Genomic DNA, 19,905 nt, shown 5'->3' on the forward strand with positions numbered 1-19,905 from the left:
AACTGCCATATTAATCATAAAACATAATGAGAGCAGTGGATTCAAGGCACAATATTAAGCACATTTTTTTTTTCAGTTTGAACATTTTTGTCATTTCAAAAGTAATAAATAACATTTTTTCTTGCAAATAATATTTCAGTGTCTGATTTTTTAAAAGTGTAGATTATAATATCTGACTGATGACTGAACGTGTTTGCTTAACCCTATAAAACCTACTTTATCGTATTTGATACGCAAATTTCTAAGGCCTCTAAATTATGAACATGATCAAAACTTTGCTAAAAGTAAAGACTGAAGTAAACACAAGAATAACTTATATTAAATTACTATTATACTAAATGCTATATTAAACCCTTTTTAGAGAGACACTAAACACACACCTGTTTCTGTGCTGAGGTGTTTGCTTTCTTTACTGTTCTCATCTTCATCTTTGATGTCCTGATCTTCCTCCAGGTCCTCCTCTTCCTCCTCCATGTCACTGTCCAGGTAACCAATCAGAAGCTCTGTATCTGTCTCGATGTCATCAACAGCCAGATAGAAGATATTTTCTCCATCCTGTTAAAAGAAACAGTGTCAGATACTTCATTCAAGGATGCACTAAACTGGTTACAAAGATTTCTATTTTAAAAAAAATTCTGTTCTTTTGAACTTTCTATTAATAAATGAAACCGTTTCCATAGCAATCTGAAGCAGCACAACATCTTGAGCAGCAAATCAGCATATCAGAATGATTTCTGAAGGATCATGTGACACTGAAGAGTGATGTAATGATGCTGAAAATTCAGCTTTGATCACAGGAATAAATTACAGTTTAACATATATTCACATACAAAATATCTATTTTGAAATGTAAAATATTTCACAATATTACTGTTTTACTGTATTTCTAAACAAATAAATGCAGCTTTGCTGAGCAGAAGAGACTTCTTTCAAAAACATTAAAAATCCCTCTGATCCCAAACTTTTGATATGTATGAAGAGTTCAGATGCAAACACCTAAGAATATGTATTAAAAATGAAAAACACTTTTTGAAGCACTTGACTTACATATTTCCAAATTAGCAATTTTATAGTATTATATACACACACATTTACTTATTTTCTTTGACATAAGATACAAATTATTTTGATTGTGATTGGACAATATTTTTTTTTTCACGGTGTAAAACTGTTAAATTAGTTTATGCCCCTCAAACACCAGTCCTCCCTGTTACATGGGTTTGTTTGTTTGTTTGTTTATTAAGATCCCCATTAGCCACTGAAACAACAGCAGCTATTCTTCCTGGGGTCTCCTCCATATTCATTACATGTTTTACTTATTTTTTTTTACACCATTCACACAACTACACACACAATAACAATATACAAGATATACAAAAGTTCATAGCAGCTCAATGCCAAAGAAAAGAAAACTCAAAACCAGCTCATTTTCTGGTATCATTATACACTACAATACATATTCGCATTGTTGTATAATTACAACAAAACTAAATCATTAGATTCTACTTCAATCTTCCTAAAAATGATCAGTAATCACTGTGTGAACAAGAAAAGTTTTAACTTCTTTTGAAAGCATCTTTATTATTTTCCAGCAACAAAAATCCTGGTAATGAGTTCCATGCCACCATAGCTCGACCACTGTATTTGGTGAGTTCTGCATAAAGGCAGCACACATCACATCTCACCTGTTTGTCTAGTGAAATAATTATGTGTATCTGAAAAAAGGACAACCTACTATAAATTATTTCTGGAGTTTTTGATACTATAATGTTTCTCATAAATGTTACTAAGAAATACTTAAGTCTAAATTTTACAGTTAACCAAGCCAAACTATCATGCATAGCAGTCACACACTGGTTCTATATGGACAGCCCAAAACAATTCGGGCTGCTGTATTTTGAGCAACCTGAAGTCTGTGTAAATTGTTATCACTTGTATTTGACCAAACAACTGAGGCATAATCCAAATGGGAAAGCACTAAGGACTGAACCAGTTGTTTTGTTGTCCAAAAAGGAATGAACTTCCTACAATGTCTAATAATGGCCATACTTCTACCCATTTTTTTGTAAAATTTGGTTTATTTGACTGTTCCAAGACAGCTTACTATCAACAATTACACCTAATAATTTAGTTTCTCCTACTTGTTCAACCAAAGTATCTCCAGATGACAAGTGTAATGTAGGTGTCATTTTTAGAAAATATTTTGACCCAACTGCCATACATTTTGTCTTTTTTATATTGTTGACTAATCTATTAGCACTAATCCATTGTGTAACTAAGGTCAATTCTTTATTTAAGATGTTATTAAGTTGATCTACTGTTCTTGCAGATGCATATAGTGTAATGTCATCTGCATATATTGCCATGGTGGCATGTTCCATCACCAGGGGAAAATCATTAGTAAAAATAGAAAATAGAAGGGGCCCTAAGCAACTGCCTTGGGGCACTCCACAACTCATCTCTTCAACCTCAGAATAACTGCCATTAAAATACACAGTATACTCTCGGTTACTGAGATAACTCTCTATCCATTTAATAGCAGCTGGTTCAAATCCATAACAACATAATTTTTTAAGTAATATACTATGATCTAAAACATCAAACGCCGCACTTAAATCCAAAAAATCTGAGTCAAAGCTGTGGTCGTGGAGTGACCCTTTTTATATGCATGCTGATAAATTGTATTTAACCCATTTACTGCAAAATACTCCTGTATTTGATCATATACTACTTTTTCCATAATTTTACTTATTGCAGGTAACAAACTAATTGGTCGGCTATTTTGACCTGAAAATGGTTCTTTATTATTTTTTATTAAGGGTGCTAGCCTTTAAAAATCTTAAGCATATTCCCTAAATCACATGACTTGCTAGATGTGACATCATCTCCTTAGAGGGAAAGCAACTCCAAGAACAAAGTATTAGTTATAAACTTTTCTTTCTGTTCCTCATTTTTCAGTGACTAATCTAATCATAATATGTCCACCCTGTTTTGTCAGTTTATACTGGACATGAAAATGTTTATTTTATAAAATAGATTTTAAATATCTACTAAAATTCTTCTGCTAACATGATGTTCTTTTCTAGCTAGTAATGACCTTTATTATCTTAGACGTCCACCCTGTTACATATTGTCACATTGTAAATATGTCATGTAACAGGGTGGACAAACACCAGAGAATGTGAAATTTGAAATATTTGGTCAGGATTATTAAGTTAATACTAGCCTGAGCTTGACTATATTTTTGTTTATGTTATTTTCTCACTCTGACAAGACTAAAACATAATGAAATCTTAAAAAATGTTTTCAACAAACCTGCTAAATTCAAAATCCACCAAACTGTAGGAATGACCTAACAAACATAAATATCAGCTCTTGGTATCATACAAATTTCTATATCAGAATCTTTAACATAACTTTTGAATTTTTAAAATTGTTGATGATTACTGGATATGATTTTTTTATTTTTTTATTTTTTTTAACTAAGACCTTAAAGAAAGACATTCCATATGTAGGCGTCAATCGTCTTGAAATTAGATTTAAATGACCCCATTAAATGTCTCCAGAGAGATTAAAATTGCCCTCAGTTATAAATGCAGCTCAAAGGATTCAGCTTTGTGTGGTCCCTGTGTGCTCAGAAATTATTACTTTCCAATACCTTTAACATTTCTGTATTAATTTCCAGGCTTGACCATAGGAAACCCATGTTAGTGAACGCCTACACTTCATTAACTTGAGTTAAAGCAGTCAGCAAAGTTTGACTGGCTCATTTTCAATATATAAAAACACTACTAGCATCAATTGTTTAAAACTATCAAATGTGTCTTATTACAAAGGGAATAAACTGAATTAGATGTTGAAAAGCAAAGATCCAGGTGTGGGCTGACACTGAACAGACAACACAACAGCAATCAAACATTCACACAAGGGGAAGCGTAAGATCAACAGAACTTCCTGATTAAGGTCAAAGGGCAAACACTTGAACCCCTGTTTAATGGCTTTATCAGACCTTCATTTCCTAAAAGGTCATGCAGAAATAAGCACAGTTGCTGTACATTATGTTAAAAACGCAGCCACAGTTTTATCCACAGGGAGATGGTGAGAGAAGTGTCATGTGTGATGAAACACAGACTCAACTCTCTTGATTTGGCTGTAATGGCCATCAGATCATCAACATCTCAAACTCTCCAGAGACCACAACTGGTAAAAACGGATTCACAAACACTGTGATGCTTTCACAAATGATTCTGCATCCATCCATGCAGGGGGGGGGGGTCATGATAAAAATTACTTATTTCAAAAAAAATGTTACAGATGCAAAATGTAATAGGATATTTCAGGAACACATAAGACTTGTACTTTAATGACAGGATCACAATTTCTGCTTCTCTAGTTAGTGTCATGTGTGTTACCATGATGGTGCTAAATGTGCATTAACACTGACTGGAGATTGCCAGGCCATGGCACTATTGGTAGCAACTCAACTGCCGTATCCAATTCATGTCACCTCAAATGTTTATGCCTACATGTGTACGCCTACATGTCTGTGCACACGTGTGTGTGTTATTCATCTAAGGCTCACTGCACTTCTCTTATCTCCGTACTCTTTGGTGTTTTCAGATCTCTGGCACTGTGAACGCACATCAGCACTGCTAGACATAACAAACAGCTCACTCCATCTCATTCCCTCTGCTGTCTTCTTGTGTTTCAAAGCCTTACGCAAAGCTGCTGTCACACTCTGTGGCTCTGGTCTAAAACCTAATGAGTGCCCTACATAGGCAGCATTTTAAGGAATCATAGGTGAGCTCCTTATGCGAAGGCTGTTGCAAAAGGCAGGCAGGCAGTTACAGTTACTGCATTGTATGTGTTGTTCACAAAAAAGGCCATCTTAGTGGAAAAATTAATCTCATGACCAACTGATGTGGGGAAATCTTTCATCCTCATGCAAAATTCACAAATGGTGAAATCTTTTGTCCTCACGCAAAATTCACAATCACAAAATCTTCATGGGCAAATATTTCGTCTTCACGTGAAATTCACAATCACAAAATCTTTGTGGGGAATCTTTCATCCTCATGTAAAATTCACAATCACGAAATCTGTGTGGGGAAATCTTTTGTCCTTATGTGAAATTCACAATCACGAAATCTGCATAGGGAAATCTTTCATTCTCACGTGAAATTCACAATCACGAAATCTGTGTGGGGAAATCTTTTGTCCTTATGTGAAATTCACAATCACGGAATCTGCATAGGGAAATCTTTCATTCTCACGTGAAATTCACAATTCTGAAATCTGTGTGGGGAAATCTTTCGTCCTCGCGTGAAATTCACAATCACAAAATCTGCGTGGGGAAATCTTTCGTCCTCGTGTAAAATTCACAATCATGAAATCTGTGTTGGTAAATCTCTCATTTTCATGCAAAATTCACAATCACAAAATCTGTGTGGGGAAATCTTTTGTCCTCACGTGAAATTCACAATCATGAAATGTGCATGGGGAAATCTTTCATTCTCACGTAATATTCACAATCACTAAATCTGCGTCGGGAAATTTTTCATCCACATGTGATATTCACAATCACAAAATCTGTGTGGGGAAATCTTTCGCCCTCACGGAAAATTCACAATTATGAAATCTGTGTGGGGAAATCTTTCGTTTCTGCATGAAATTCACAATCACAAAATCTTTGTGCGGAAATCTTTCATCCTCACCTGAAATTCACAATAGCAAAATCTTTGTGCGGAAATCTTTCATCCTCACGTGAAATTCACAATAGCAAAATCTTTGTGGGGAAATCTTTAATCGTCACATTCCCAATTAAGAAATCTCTGCTTCCTGCTTCTCGGCCAGCCAATCAATGTTAAATTTGGACATGGCACGAGTCACAACCTCCACTAGCTTCTCATAAGCAGGGGACAGAACTGGCGAATCCTCAAAATCCTCTACCTTGACGCTGATAATATCCACCTTCTTAGAGCTACAGTATATAAAGTCAACGTAGGGGCCTTCACTTGGGGCGGAAGAAGACGCAGAGCGGACTTTCGGATCCTGAGTGACAGCACTGGAGCATGCAGCTGAGAGCTGAGAAAGGGAGGGGGCTAGCATTTCCAAGGTCCTTTACAAGCTCCATCCTGACCACTCTCATCAAGGAGGGCCAGTCAGGAGCGAAGCGTTCTCAGCGGTAGCTGACAATGAGCACAGTCAGTCCCCTCGAGAGCTGACTGTGCAAGCTCCACTCCCAGGCAGCTCACACATAGATCTAAATTGCTTATTTTCCATTTTATGGAGCTAATATAGTTAAATATAGCCTTACAGGACAAACAGACACCAAATAAGACGGACATTATTCAAAGAGCGCTTGCTAAAGATACAGAAGCTAACGCTGCTTTGTCCTGGGTATCCTTTATAGCTTCCGCGGTAAGCTGTCACATGTCACAGGGTGACATAGAGCCAAACAGAATTGGAATAGTTGCGCACATGCTTCAGATGCAGTCAAGTTGAGGTGTTCCCCATAGCGTTGTTATCCATCCAACATGGAGTTTCCTCGAAAGGGAACCGTCATCCTCACGCAAAATTCACAATACATGGGGAAATCTTTCATCCTCACGTGAAATTCGCAATCACAAAATCCCCAAACAAAATTCCCAGTGTGGATTCTTCTTGAAATTATTATATTTTGCTCACAAAATTCGCCAAACAAAGGTAAATGTGCATCTTGAGAGGTGGAGTCCAACTGTGAAATCAATTGTGAGTCAAGACTTTAGACAGACATACTTTGATGCACACACTTTTTGAGTATGTAGAGTGTTCCAAATCGGTCACTCAAATAAAGTTCCTTAGAAGGCAGTGCACAGTGTATTTGAGACCGTGTAAAGAGATCTCTGTGGTTATCAGGCTGTGGCATCTTGTCATACCTGAATGGCGGCCAGGTTCTTCTGCTCCTGTGAAGGGGCCTGATGAACGAAGCGAAGCCAGTTAGCATGACGAGGGTTACTAGCATCCAGGATATACAGCACGTCACCTTTATTCCCTCGAACCTGCAGAAGCATACATATTCAAAGGTTACACACAGGTTAACTCACAGTATTACAATATTTTATATATATATATAAAAAAAATCCCTACTTATCATGCAAATACAATTATTCTTTATTTATACAACCAGGTCGACAAGTCTATCCATTGACAATGTATTTCGACGTACCTACAGAGCAGTATCAAGCACTTTTTTTTTACAAATATATTTACTAAAAGCAGTATTAAATGGAGAGTATCTGTTGCTGCCATGTACACAAGTTCTTTCAACATCTGTAGGAACAGCCCAGCTGCCATGTGTCCAGTAAGGCAAGGCAAGGCAAGGCAATTTTATTTGTATAGCACATTTCATACACAATGGTAATTCAAAGTGCTTTACATAAAAAAGAATAATAAAAATAGAACATAAGGAATAGAAATAACAGTAAAAACAGAGAATTTTATCTGATTGTATCTATCTGGATGGAAGAGCTAGAAGTCTCAGGGAGTTTGTTGTTGTTGTCGTCCATCAAAGTTGGATCTAAACGGATCTATTCATCAAAGCGGATCAGAATGGATCTTCCTCATCCAACAGGACTGCTACCTGTTAAGGCACTTCAAACTTATAAACACAGTTTCAATCTACCCTTTTGCCAAGACACCTCAAACTGCACCACACAGCCCTAATCCCCCTTCCAGAGATATCTTATGCAACACAGTTCAAATTTCCCCTTTGGAAAGTGTCCTGACTGTAATCCAGAGATATCTTAACCATGCACTACAGCTTAAATTTCCCCATGGTTTGTCTCCTTATCCAAATTTACCCAATTTTAACCTAATCACTTTCTTCCTAATTCTCCCAGTTCTTTCAACCAGACAGCAATATTTAAAATGCATTAAAAGTCAGAATATCATACATATTCTCAAACAGGACATCTTTTCATCATATATATCTAAAACGTCAGTGGGGTCTTAAATCTGGAACATCGCTCTCTTCCCACAGGCATGCTCTTTGCCCAAAATATATATGACGAATACCTATATTCCACTATTTTTGAATACAAATTATTATTTTGAGACATTTCACGGTCTTAACTTAGTTAAACGCCGGCTAATAGCGACTTATTCTGACTAATCTTGAAAGGTAAATTCTTTGAAATTGCCTGCATCATAACACACGAGCAGCATGAAAGAGCGGCACAGTGGACTGCATACTAACATGATATATCATAATAATTATATGCACAAGTGTGTAATTTAAGAGTTAGGCTCACTATACTTTGGGCAGAAAAGTGTCATCAGGGTAGGCAGATCAGTAAATCACAGCTCTAATGTGGCTGAACACGACCTGATCTGCACTATAATTAAAACTTTAATGCAGCTGAAAATAAACTCAAATCTTTCAAGAGCAGATATTTGATGGGATATTAGATACGGCATGCACTGGGAGGCGCGTCTTGTTCCCGTAGTTCTGTCTGGCCTGGGAGAGTCAGTGTGAGTCGAGTTCATGCTGGCATGTCTCGTCCAATTAATGGTTGCCTGGAGATGAGCAGTGATGCGTCTGTCTGAACAAGAGGGGCAACAACTTCTCCAAGACGGTTAAAATCAGACCTCAAAGATCTCTGTTTGATAAACATCACTTAGTGATCTGAGTAAATCTCTTACCCAAAGTATTAAACTTTGGTGTGTAATGCATCCCACACTGTTTATGCTACAGACATCAATACCTCAAATCATGTGACATGTTGTTGTTGTTGTCTGGTGAACATTTGCCATTGCCAGTAAAATGGGTGAAAACATCCATAGATTTAAAACAAATGAGAGAATTGAGGATTAATGGATACTGAATGAAAACAAACATAACACATAAAATAGTGCTGAACTTTATTACAAAAATTGAAAAACATTGCGGAACCATGAAAAAGTACTGTATTTTTAAATATAAAAATAATTCTAATATTATATATTGATCATTCATAGTGCACTGACTAATGTTAACAGACATGACTTTAAAATGTAAAAAATGTATTAGTAAATGTTGAAATTAAAAATGAATCTTTTATTAACCTTAGTTAATGTTACAGACGGACTCTTTTTGTAAAGTGTTTCCATTTCATATAAATCCAAACAGTCATGCTTAAAGATGGCCATTTTTAAATATCCACACGAACGCCATATTATTGGAATTGGACACATGTAAATTGTGTACTCTCACACTTTATTTGCTTCTATTTTAGAACACTTGATGATTATCTAATCAAAATAACAAAATATGTATTACAGTGAAAAAAGAACGTTCAAACATTCTGAATTGTTTATATGTTTCTGTCGGCTGCACAACGATACTATGGACACTTGTTAAATTTCTAAAAAAAAAATAAAAAAAAGTTGAAATACAATGTTGAAAATAAAAACAGTAATTTCCGAGAAAATGTCGAAATAAAATATTGAGAATAAAAACGCATTCAATCAGTCATTGCTGATAGAGGACATGATAGAGTTAGATCACTTAGTCAAGCTATATTTTAGGCTTTCTTTCAATAACAATTCTCGATTCCAACTTTTGCCATACTTTTATGTGTATTTGTTCTTTCAAGCTCAAGAACAGTAGGCCTATTTTGTGCGCTCTCTACATGCACGCTATGGATGAAGCGCTGTATGCCTCACACCAGACGTGGCGCATTCTCAAGTTCAGGGCAGCAGTCCAAAACAGTGAATCTAATCACCATACAGGCAAAAAGTTCATTTCAAGAATGAAAACAGTGACATTGATGTGTTTTACTGTAAACGTGCAAACAGAAACAGAAAGGTCAATATATATTATATCTCTACAGACAGACTTAATGAAATAGCCTACACAGAAAGATAAATGTCTATACACACTCGTCCAGCCTAGAGTGAAGTTATTATGATTATCTGCACATAGTATGGTTTATTAATAAGGTGTGTACAGAATTTGATCTTTTAATAAGAAGCATTTTTCATGTTTTAGAATGTCCCGTTTTCTTGCAAGTAGGCCTACGTTGCGCAAATTGTACTGTTTTTTTCTTCTAAAAAGACCCAGCCGCTTGCAAATTCTCTTTAAATTTCGTATGTTATTATTTGGTTATAATTAGCTAAAGCTGTATTTCTTTGTTATTGAAGGAAAGTCTAAAATATCACTTAGGTGATCCAACTCTGTCACGTCCTCTAGTATCAGTATGCAATGAACATCACTGATTGAATGCTTGTTTATTCTCAACATTTTATTTCAACTTTGTTCTCGAAATTTTGTGAGTTTATTCTCTACATTTTGTCGACAATTTTTCCTCTAAATTTAATGATTTTTTTTTCAAACCACAATGACTTTATTCTCAACATTTAGCAAGTTTATTGTCGACATTTTATTTCAAAAAACATTTTTATTCTTTATTCTCAAAATGTAATGATTTTATTCTCAACATTGTATTTTGATTTTTTTTCCCTCGAAATTAAATTTTAATTGTTCCAGCAACCGGTTATCATTGCTGATTAATTGGCAAATCCGATCAATTGGTAAACCGCTACTAAAATATGCTTTATTGTAACTTCTATTGAAATGTCATGTTTATTTTTAATAATACAATGATGAATGTTGCAAATGTTGCAATTTAGTACATTGAAAATATATTCACTTAAATGAATAACACACTACAGTTACAATTAAAAAATATAGCTGCAAGCAGCAATTACGGGGCCAAGCACAAAAACGGCACAAGAAGCCAGCCAACATGGCCGTGAGCATCAGACCAACAGCAGCAGTGAGCAATTAGAAAAAAAAGTTATTAGCATTTTTGTCAAGTTTGTTATAACTTTTGAGCACGAGGTGGCGCTGGTCCGAAACTTCTCAGGCTGCTTCAGGGCATTGTCCTGATGACCCATACCAAATTAATGAATTTTGGTCAAACCCATCAGAAGTTATAAGCAAAAATAGCCATTTTTCATATCTCCACTCCAGTAGGTGGCGCTGCGCCGAAACACTGTATGATGCCTCAGGTCATGCTTGTGATGACACGTACCAAGTTTGGTCTGAATATGTCAAAGCATTGTAGAGATACAGCTTCAAGAGTAATTTTTGCATCATCTCTCAAATTCTTTGCTCCGGTATACGAAAACGGTTTGACTTATCAACTTGAAATCCATAACTTTTTGTCGGCATGGTCTGAAGATGATACGGTTCAATTTTGGTGAAAATCGGAGCAAAGGTCTAGGAGGAGTTTGAAAAAGTAGGTTTTTAAAGAAAAACAATATGGCGGACAGGAAGTTCAGCTGAATATGGCAAATTTGATATCTATGTTCTCAGCATGACCCAAGGAATCTATTGAGACCAGTTTCATTACAATCGGTAGATATTATCAAAAGTTATTAGCATTTTTGTCAATTTTGTTATAACTTTTGACCACAAGGTGGTGCTGGTCCGAAACTTCTCAGGCTCCTTCAGGGCATTGTCCTGATGAACCATACCAAATTTATGAATTTTGGTCAAACCCATCAGAAGTTATAAGCAAAAACAGCCATTTTTCATATCTCCACTCCAGTAGGTGGCGCTGTGCTGAAACATTGTATGATGCCTCAGGTCATGCTTGTGATGACACATACCAAGTTTGGTCTGAATATGATAAAGCATTGCAGAGATACAGCTTCAAGAGTCATTTTTGCATCATGCCTCAAATTCGTTGCTCTGGTATACGAAAACGGTTTGACTTATCGACTTGAAATCCATAACTTTTTGTCAGCATGGTCTGAAGATGATACGGTTCGATTTTTGGTGAAAATCGGAGCAACGGTCTAGGAGGAGTTCGAAAAAGTAGGTTTTTAAAGAAAAACAATATGGCGGACAGGAAGTTCAGCTGACTATGGAAAGTTTGATATCTATGTTCTCAGCATGACCCAAGGAATCTACTGAAAACAGTTTCATTACAATCGGTTAATATAGTCAAAAGTTATTAGCATTTTTGTAAATTTTGTTATAACTTTTGACCACAAGGTGGCGCTGGTCCTAAACTTGGTATGCTCCTTCAGGGCATTGTGCTGATGACCCATACCGAGTTTCATAACGATACGCTAATGCGTTCGTAAAATACAGCATTTTAGCACCAAATTTAAAATGGCCGACGGCCAAAATGTCCAATATGGGAAAATTGGATATCATTCGACTCGGCATGATTCCCCGAATCCAACGAGACCAAATTCATGATTTTTGGCCAAACCCATCAGAAGTTATAAGTAAAAATAGCCATTTTTCATATCTCCGCACCACTAGGTGGCGCTGCGCCGAAACGCTGCATGTTGCCTCAGGTCATGCTTGTGATGACAGTTACCAAGTTTGGTCTGAATACGATAAAGCGTTGCGGAGATACAGCCTTATGTCTATTTTCGCAAGCACTACGTACAATTCGTTTGCGTGTTTTTCGAAAACGGTTTGAGAAATCAACTTGAATTCCATAACATTTTGTCGGCATGGTCTGAAGATGATCTGGTTCAATTTTCGTGAAAATTGGAGTAACGGCCTAGGAGGAGTTCGAAAAAAGTACGTTTTTCAGAAAATTCAAAATGGCGGAAAAATTTTCATGACGGAAAATGACGTCATATGGTGCAATCGATTCGTCTTGACCCAAGGAATCAGAGGAAAAAAGAATTTTGTTTCTAGCCCTTATGGTTCAAAAGTTATTAACATAAACATAAGTGCAACTTTGGACAGCTGATGGCGCTAGAGGGATTGAGTTAGAGACTCCAAATTTGCTATGGACAAAGGTCAGACTGTCCTCTAACTGTGTGCCAAATTTCACAACTTTCCCGCAAGCGGTTCTATGGGCTGCCATAGACTTCAAGAGCGGAAGAAGAAGCGGAAGAATAATAATAAGCGTACGGAACGCCAACAATAACAATAGGTGCCTAAGCACCTTCGGTGCTTGGCCCCTAATTAAAGCTGCAAGCAGCGATGAAAGGGCCCTTGCATCCGGGGACACCGCCACCTGGTGGCCTTAGGAAAACAGTGAATAGTGGTTGACATGCATGTAAGCGAGTAAATAAAGGAGAAATATGACTTGACTTTGCCAGGCCGCCACGGACACGCCCTTCAGCAAAAACTCAATATCTTCAAAATTTTACATCGCAAAGGCCTTAAGATTAGATTGACCAAATATGATGTTGATCTGATTAAATCTCTATGAGTTAATCACAGTGTAAAACATGTCATTTCCTGTTGCCAGCAGGTGGCGCTATGATTGTAACTGAATATTGGCATGTAGACGTCTTCAGGCCAGGACTCTAATAAAACATATGAAGTTTGAAGCAGATCGACATAGTATGCCTGAGTTATACCAACTTCCTGTTTCATGGCGAAACATCGAATTTTGTTAGGGCGCCATAGACACACCCTTCAACGAAACCTCTAGATCTTCACAATTTAAAATCCTAAAGGCCTTTAGATTAGACTGACCAAATATGATGTTGATCTGATTAAAGCTCTATGAGGAGTTCGTTAAAGTATAACGTGTGGAAATGGCAAAAACTGCAAAAATTTTGCAGAGAAAATAAGTGTACTTCTTTAAAGCACAACAAGTGCACAATCAATACAATTAAGCACACTTCTTAGCTACTATCTAGCAAACCACATATCAGCACATTTAAAACCACTCAGGACAGCTTAGCAACTGAATATCACCCTCTTAACAACCATTCCCAGCAGCCTAGCATGGTCGCGGTGTGTTTTGTGCAACCACTCGCATTCTCTTCAGAAGAACATCAATGTTATACAGTCATAAAACAGCCATAAACTAGCATCTAACATTTTAAAGAAGTTTTATCAGATATGAGTTGCCTTTGAAGTGCTCCCAAGTGACACAAAAACAAAAAGCTTTGTGGCGACACATAGCAAATGCATTATGGGTAAAGCGATGGAATCATTGTTGAGTCTAGTCACCCACCTCCCACATCAGTCGTGGATCCATGCTTTCATCCAAGTCACTCAGCATCCGCTTTTCACCTGCAAACGGCCCAAATTTCTCACCCTGTGAAAGAAGAGCAAGACTGTGTGAGAGTGTGTTGTAGGCTTGGGCTTTGATGTCACATCCAGCAGTCTGGGTGGGATCTGAACATGATCAACTCAGAGCTTCGCTTCTCTATTGGCCCGGAACAAAAAGAAAACGATACATTTAGCCCTGGATCACTTAGAATTCACATTGTCACTTTGACCAACGAACCTAAAGATACAAATCAGCTTTTATGATGTATATTTTGAGACAGAATTTACCTTGTGAAAGTGGACTGAGCCAAGAAGAAAATGCAACATTGTAGCAAATCAAGTTTCCTGTTTCAGAACAAAGCAAACAAGTCTTAAATGCCCTGTTTCCACCTGGTATTGAGATCGGTTTTGGTCAATCGGATCACAAGTAGACGAGGAAGACACATTCCCGTTTACACCTCATATTTTAATCCGTCTATTTTTTCCACTTTCAACCACTTCTGTCCTGACTCCTAGGGGAGGGTCTATAGGTGGGTAAATGTATGGGTTTTTTTCCAGATCTTTCAATCTAAAGGATGAAATAAGCTAACAAAATTTACATATGAACGAGACTGGAGAAGACAGAAAGACATACGGAGAGCATCAGCTTTAGAAGGAAATATTCCATTCATTCGCTGCTATAGGAGAGGAAGAATTGTCTAAACTTGTTAAATCATCGAAATCAACAACATGTATGTTAGACCCTGTACCGACTAAGCTATTGAAAGAGATGCTTCCAGAGGTCATAGATCCTCTTCTTTATATCGTTAATTCGTCTTTATTACTAGGATACATACCGGAAACTTTTAAGCTGGCTATTATTAAACCTCTTATTAAAAAAAACACAACTTGATCCTAGAGATTTAGTCGATTACAGGCCGATCTCGAATCTTCCTTTTCTGTCAAAAATACTAGAAAAGGCAGTATCATCACAACTATGTTCCTTCTTGGAAAGAAATGGTATCTGTGAGGATTTCCAGACAGGATTTAGACCATACCATAGTAGTGAGACTGCTCTCATTAGAGTTACTAATGATTTGCTCTTATCATCAGATCGTGGTTGTATCTCTCTATTAGTGTTACTAGATCTCAGTGCTGCTTTTGAGACTATCGATCATGATATTCTTTTGAATAGACTCGAAAATTATGTTGGCATTAGTAGAATTGCATTGTCATGGTTCAAATCATACTTATCTGACTGTTATCAGTTTGTAGTAAACGAAGAGATGTCATATTGATCACAAGTTCAATATGGAGTACAGAAAGGCTCAGTACTAGGAGCGTTGCTTTTCACTCATGCTACCCTTGGGAGATATCATTAGGAAGCATGGCGTTAGTTTTCATTGTTACGCTTATGATACTCAGCTCTATATTTATTCGCGCCCTGGTGAAACTTACCAATTCACAAAATTAACAAAATGCACAGCTGATTTAAAAAAATTGATGACTAGTGATTTCCTACTACCAAAATTCAGAAAACACAGAGATTCTAATTACTGGACCAAAAACTTCTGCACATAATAACCTAGAATACTGTCTAACAATTGATGGCTGCTCTGTTAAGTCTTCGTCATCAGTTAGGAACCTGGGTATGCTCTTTGATACCAATCTTTCATTTGAAAGTCACATTTCTAGCATCTGTAAAACCGCATTCTTCCATCTTGAAAATATATCTAAATTATTACATATGCTCTCAATGAAAAATGCAGAACAGTTAGTTCATGCATTCATGACTTCAAGGCTAGATTACTGTAACGCTCTACTGGGTGGTTGCCCTGCACACCTAATAAACAAACTCCAGCTGGTCCAAAATGGAGCAGCTAGAGTTGTTACTAGAACCAGGAAGTATGACCATATTATCCTGGTTCTGTCAACACTGCATTGGCTCTCTATTATACATCGTATAGATTTTAAAATCTTGCTAATTACTTACAAAGCACTAAATGGTTTAGCTCCCCAGTACCTGACCGAGCTCTTAACACATTATAGTCCTTCACGTCTATTGCGATCTCAGAATTCTGGCCAGTTGATAATACCTAGAATATCGAAATCAACTGCAGTCAGTAGATCCTTTTCCTTTTCAGCACCTAAACTTTGGAACAGTCTTCCTAGCAATGTTCGGGAAGCAGACACACTCTGTCAGTTTAAATTTAGACTAAAAACATCTCTTTAACCTGGCATACACATAACACATTATCTACTTCTATAATTCAAATCATGTAAATTGTTAGGCTGCATAAATTAGGTCAGCCGGAACCAGAAACACTTCCCATAACACCTGATGTACTCACTACATCATAAGAAGAATGACGTCTACGCTAGTATTAGTCTCTCTCTGTTTATCCCGAGGTTTACCGTAGTCTGCCAGAGCCAGGCCGTATCCGGATGAGATGAAGGACGTGCACCTAAATGAAAACGATGAAAACGCAGCCCTGAAGTGTCAACTAAACTATCCCCTGCGAAGGCCTCCTTTCCTTTCCTTTCCCTATGTAAAGATAAAATGTTATCAAAATGATTCCAGCTCACATAGATCCACAGACATGACTAATTTTTCTGTATTATGGGGGCCAGATAAGTAATTTGGCAATGTTACTTTGTAAAAAAGAATAAGCATCTGTGCACAAACATGCAAACCTATAGACTAAACACGTAAATGAACGGCAAGAACACATTAAAGGTCTTTGGTTTTCAGTGGGAAAGGTGTCATTTAAGGTAATAATTAACAATTTTTACAATTGAAGTGATTCAATCAAAAACCTACTTTAGCTCGATAATAATGTTTTCTTAGATCTGCTGTAAAGTCAAAACAATCAGTCAATTAATTTTCCTATTATCACTGTGAAGCTGCTTTGAAACAATCTGTATTGTGAAAAACACTATATAAATGAAGATGACTTGACTTGACATGACATCTTAATACCAGGTGGAAACCTGGTCAAACAGAAACAGATACATCTCAGAATACAGTTCAGAACATGCAATATGAACACAATAACGGTCTGAAGTCCTGAGATGGCATTTCCTAAAGCTTGTGTAGATGTTTTCAATGCTTTTGGTCATTTGACCCAATTAAAATCTGGCAAATCGAAAAATCAAGACAATCAAAGAAAGTGGAACAGGAGAACAACCAAGTGGAACAACCATTTCCTTCATGGTTGAAACACATGAAGAAATGTACAGGTTATATTTCATGTTTCATTACATAGCCTTGTTAAAATGAAGTGTGCTTCATTGTAGTGAATGTCCACTTGTAGTGTACCTCATATCTTAAAAGTTATATATTTAAAGAAAAACCTGTACTTGCAGATAATATAAAATTAAAGAGAGCATACTTTCATGACTGTTTCTTAACACTTTGTGCACTTTGTAATAATGTTAAATAAAATGTTTTACTTCAAAGTGCATTTTAAATCATTGTTTTAATAATCTTTTGTCATATTTTAATGAAGTACTCTTATTTTGATGTGCTGACTAACATAGTAAAGCACATGTGAAGTACTTGATTATAATTTTACATGTACTGTGTAAAATATATATATATATATTTTACATCATGAAACTTTATGTAAAAAAAAAAAAATGTGTCTCGCATTTTGATGTCACTACCGAAAAAGTGTTTTAGTCCATTGGCTGAGACTGATTTTAACCACACTTCTATATTTTTGATCAGGAAATATTCCTGTGTCCCTCCATCTCACAGCCTCTCTTTCATAGTAGATAGGGACCATCATTTTGAGTTAAATGTGTTCAAAAGTCTGAAAATTTGTGTGTAAATTTAAGGAATGTCACTACCAGACACCTTTTTTTCTGCAATTAAGCAAACTTTTTGGGGTGTTATTCCATAAAATTTAGTTTTTATGTGTGTACAACTGTTCAGAACTGTGCTTGCTAACCATATGCTGCTTAGCATCTTTGAGCTAGGCTTAAAAGTAACTAAAATTGTCACTACCGAAACAGTCATGACCGAAACATGTGGTGAAGTTTCGGTAGTGACAAAAGGAAAAACATAATTGGGGGAAATAAACAAAATTTTAGTACAAAGAGACTTCACATTAGTATTTTAATGTTTTAGTATTGTTTTAGTATGTGAGTTAATATTCTGTAGTGTGATGTGGTCACTACCAACACATTACTGTCACTACCGTCATGACCGATACATGGGATGTTTTGTCAAAAATAAAGTATATTGAATTATCAACTAAGATGTTATTATAGTGTTTGGTTCAATGTATATTCAAACTAATGAATACTTAACTTTAAAATCAGTATGACAAACTTTATGCATTTTACAAAGAAAGATTGGATTCAAAATACAACAAATCTCATAAATTACACTTGAAATATTGTTAAAATTGTAATCGTTATTGATTTACCTGTGAAAACTTTTTTAAAAAATTGCAAAAAAAAAATATATTTACAAGGTCAATGTAACCCTTCTTATTAAATTATTTATTATTGTGTTGCGGTAGTGACAAATTTGGGGAGAGGAAACATATTCCAAAACTTCCTGAAAATACAATATGAGAATTAAATGTACAATTACTAATAATTATATTATACATTTTGAACCAATTCTGTAGAATGGCCCATATATATATATATATATATATATATATATATATATATATATATATATATATATATATATATATATATATATATATTATCAGTTTTGGTGTATTTTCTTAGTGTTCTTGCAGGTTTTGTGATGTTCACACACCTCATCTTTTAGCTGTAGAGGGTAAAAGAGGGTAAAAGTCTTGTAAATAGATATAGACCCCTTACAGACAATTACCACAGAAAACACATTCGCAGCCAAATACCATAGTAACTATATTTATTGCTTTCGCTGAAAAGTCACAATAAGTTAATATCAAATCTCTTTCAAACAGTGTAAAACTATTTCTGGTATTAATTTGATTTACTTTAAATAGCAGTGGAGGCTAATATCACGTAACCGTTACTGTACTGTAATAACAACAATAACTGTAGTAAATTTATTGCGGAAACGGTGGCTGGCATGGTGAATTTTTGGCGGAAACGATGGTTACCATGGTGATTGTTTGTAAGGGACGTGGCAGCACACGTAAGCACATACACAGAGGAATGCAGCTACAACCAGGCGTTTATACTTAATACACTATGAGCAAAGTGAATATATTGATAAAAGAAGCATTTTTCCAGAAGTTACTACTTTATCTCTCATGCTGAGGTTTGTTTTATACACACGAACCTTCTTGACTGCTCTGGAAGTGTACAGCCCCATCCCGTCCTGAACTTTTGAGGACTTCAGCACGAATCTGTCCGGCACGTACATGCCCAACATTCTCATTACTTCAGAGAGACGCCTTTCTTCGGAACAACACAGAGGAAACGCGCTCGGACACACGGTTAGGGGCTGGTTTGATGTTCTCAGCTCGCTGTGTTTGTAAATCTCAGTCCAGTCTGATCATCCATGTTACAGTCCGTACAGGAGAGGGGCACTGCGCTCCGATTGGCTGTTGGCCGTACAGGGAATGCGATTCTGCGCTCTGATTGGTGGAAAGTTTATGAACGTACACGTTAGTGTCAGTAACAGAGAGGTTCTGCGATCTGTTTGGTGAAAAGTTTGTTACCGCGAGCTACATATTTTATTTTCCCGGGAAAATTTAATATTTCATACTAAATAAAACTCAAATCACGAATAATAATACTACAAAAACATGATAATATCAACAACAATAACGGTGTTGTTAATAATAATAATACATTATGTGCAATAGTACATTTTAAAGTAATGTTTGTGTTAGTTTATGTTTGTGGGGGACAACCAGTCCCTGTGACAAGGAGGGCTATTAAGTACCTCAGAATGTAAGCAATGTTCC

At 36.3% G+C, this 19,905-nt stretch overlaps 1 protein-coding gene across 1 annotated transcript in view; it reads right to left on the reverse strand.

Moving 5' to 3' along the window:
* The window catches only part of prdm5 (PR domain containing 5), an 88,195-nt gene extending 68,699 nt beyond the window's left edge, over nucleotides 1–19,496 (reverse strand). The window contains exons 1-4 of the mRNA XM_067371680.1: nucleotides 19,275–19,496; nucleotides 13,965–14,048; nucleotides 6,918–7,040; nucleotides 381–555 (exon numbers count right to left, since the gene is read on the reverse strand). Coding sequence (XP_067227781.1) covers nucleotides 381–555; nucleotides 6,918–7,040; nucleotides 13,965–14,048; nucleotides 19,275–19,373 — 481 coding nt within the window. The 5' untranslated portion in view covers nucleotides 19,374–19,496. The remainder of the gene's footprint in view (nucleotides 1–380; nucleotides 556–6,917; nucleotides 7,041–13,964; nucleotides 14,049–19,274) is intronic.
* Nucleotides 19,497–19,905: the final 409 nt, after the last annotated feature.

Source organism: Chanodichthys erythropterus, chromosome 20, assembly GCF_024489055.1.
Source record: "Chanodichthys erythropterus isolate Z2021 chromosome 20, ASM2448905v1, whole genome shotgun sequence".
In the NCBI taxonomy this organism is placed as follows: Eukaryota; Metazoa; Chordata; class Actinopteri; order Cypriniformes; family Xenocyprididae; genus Chanodichthys; species Chanodichthys erythropterus.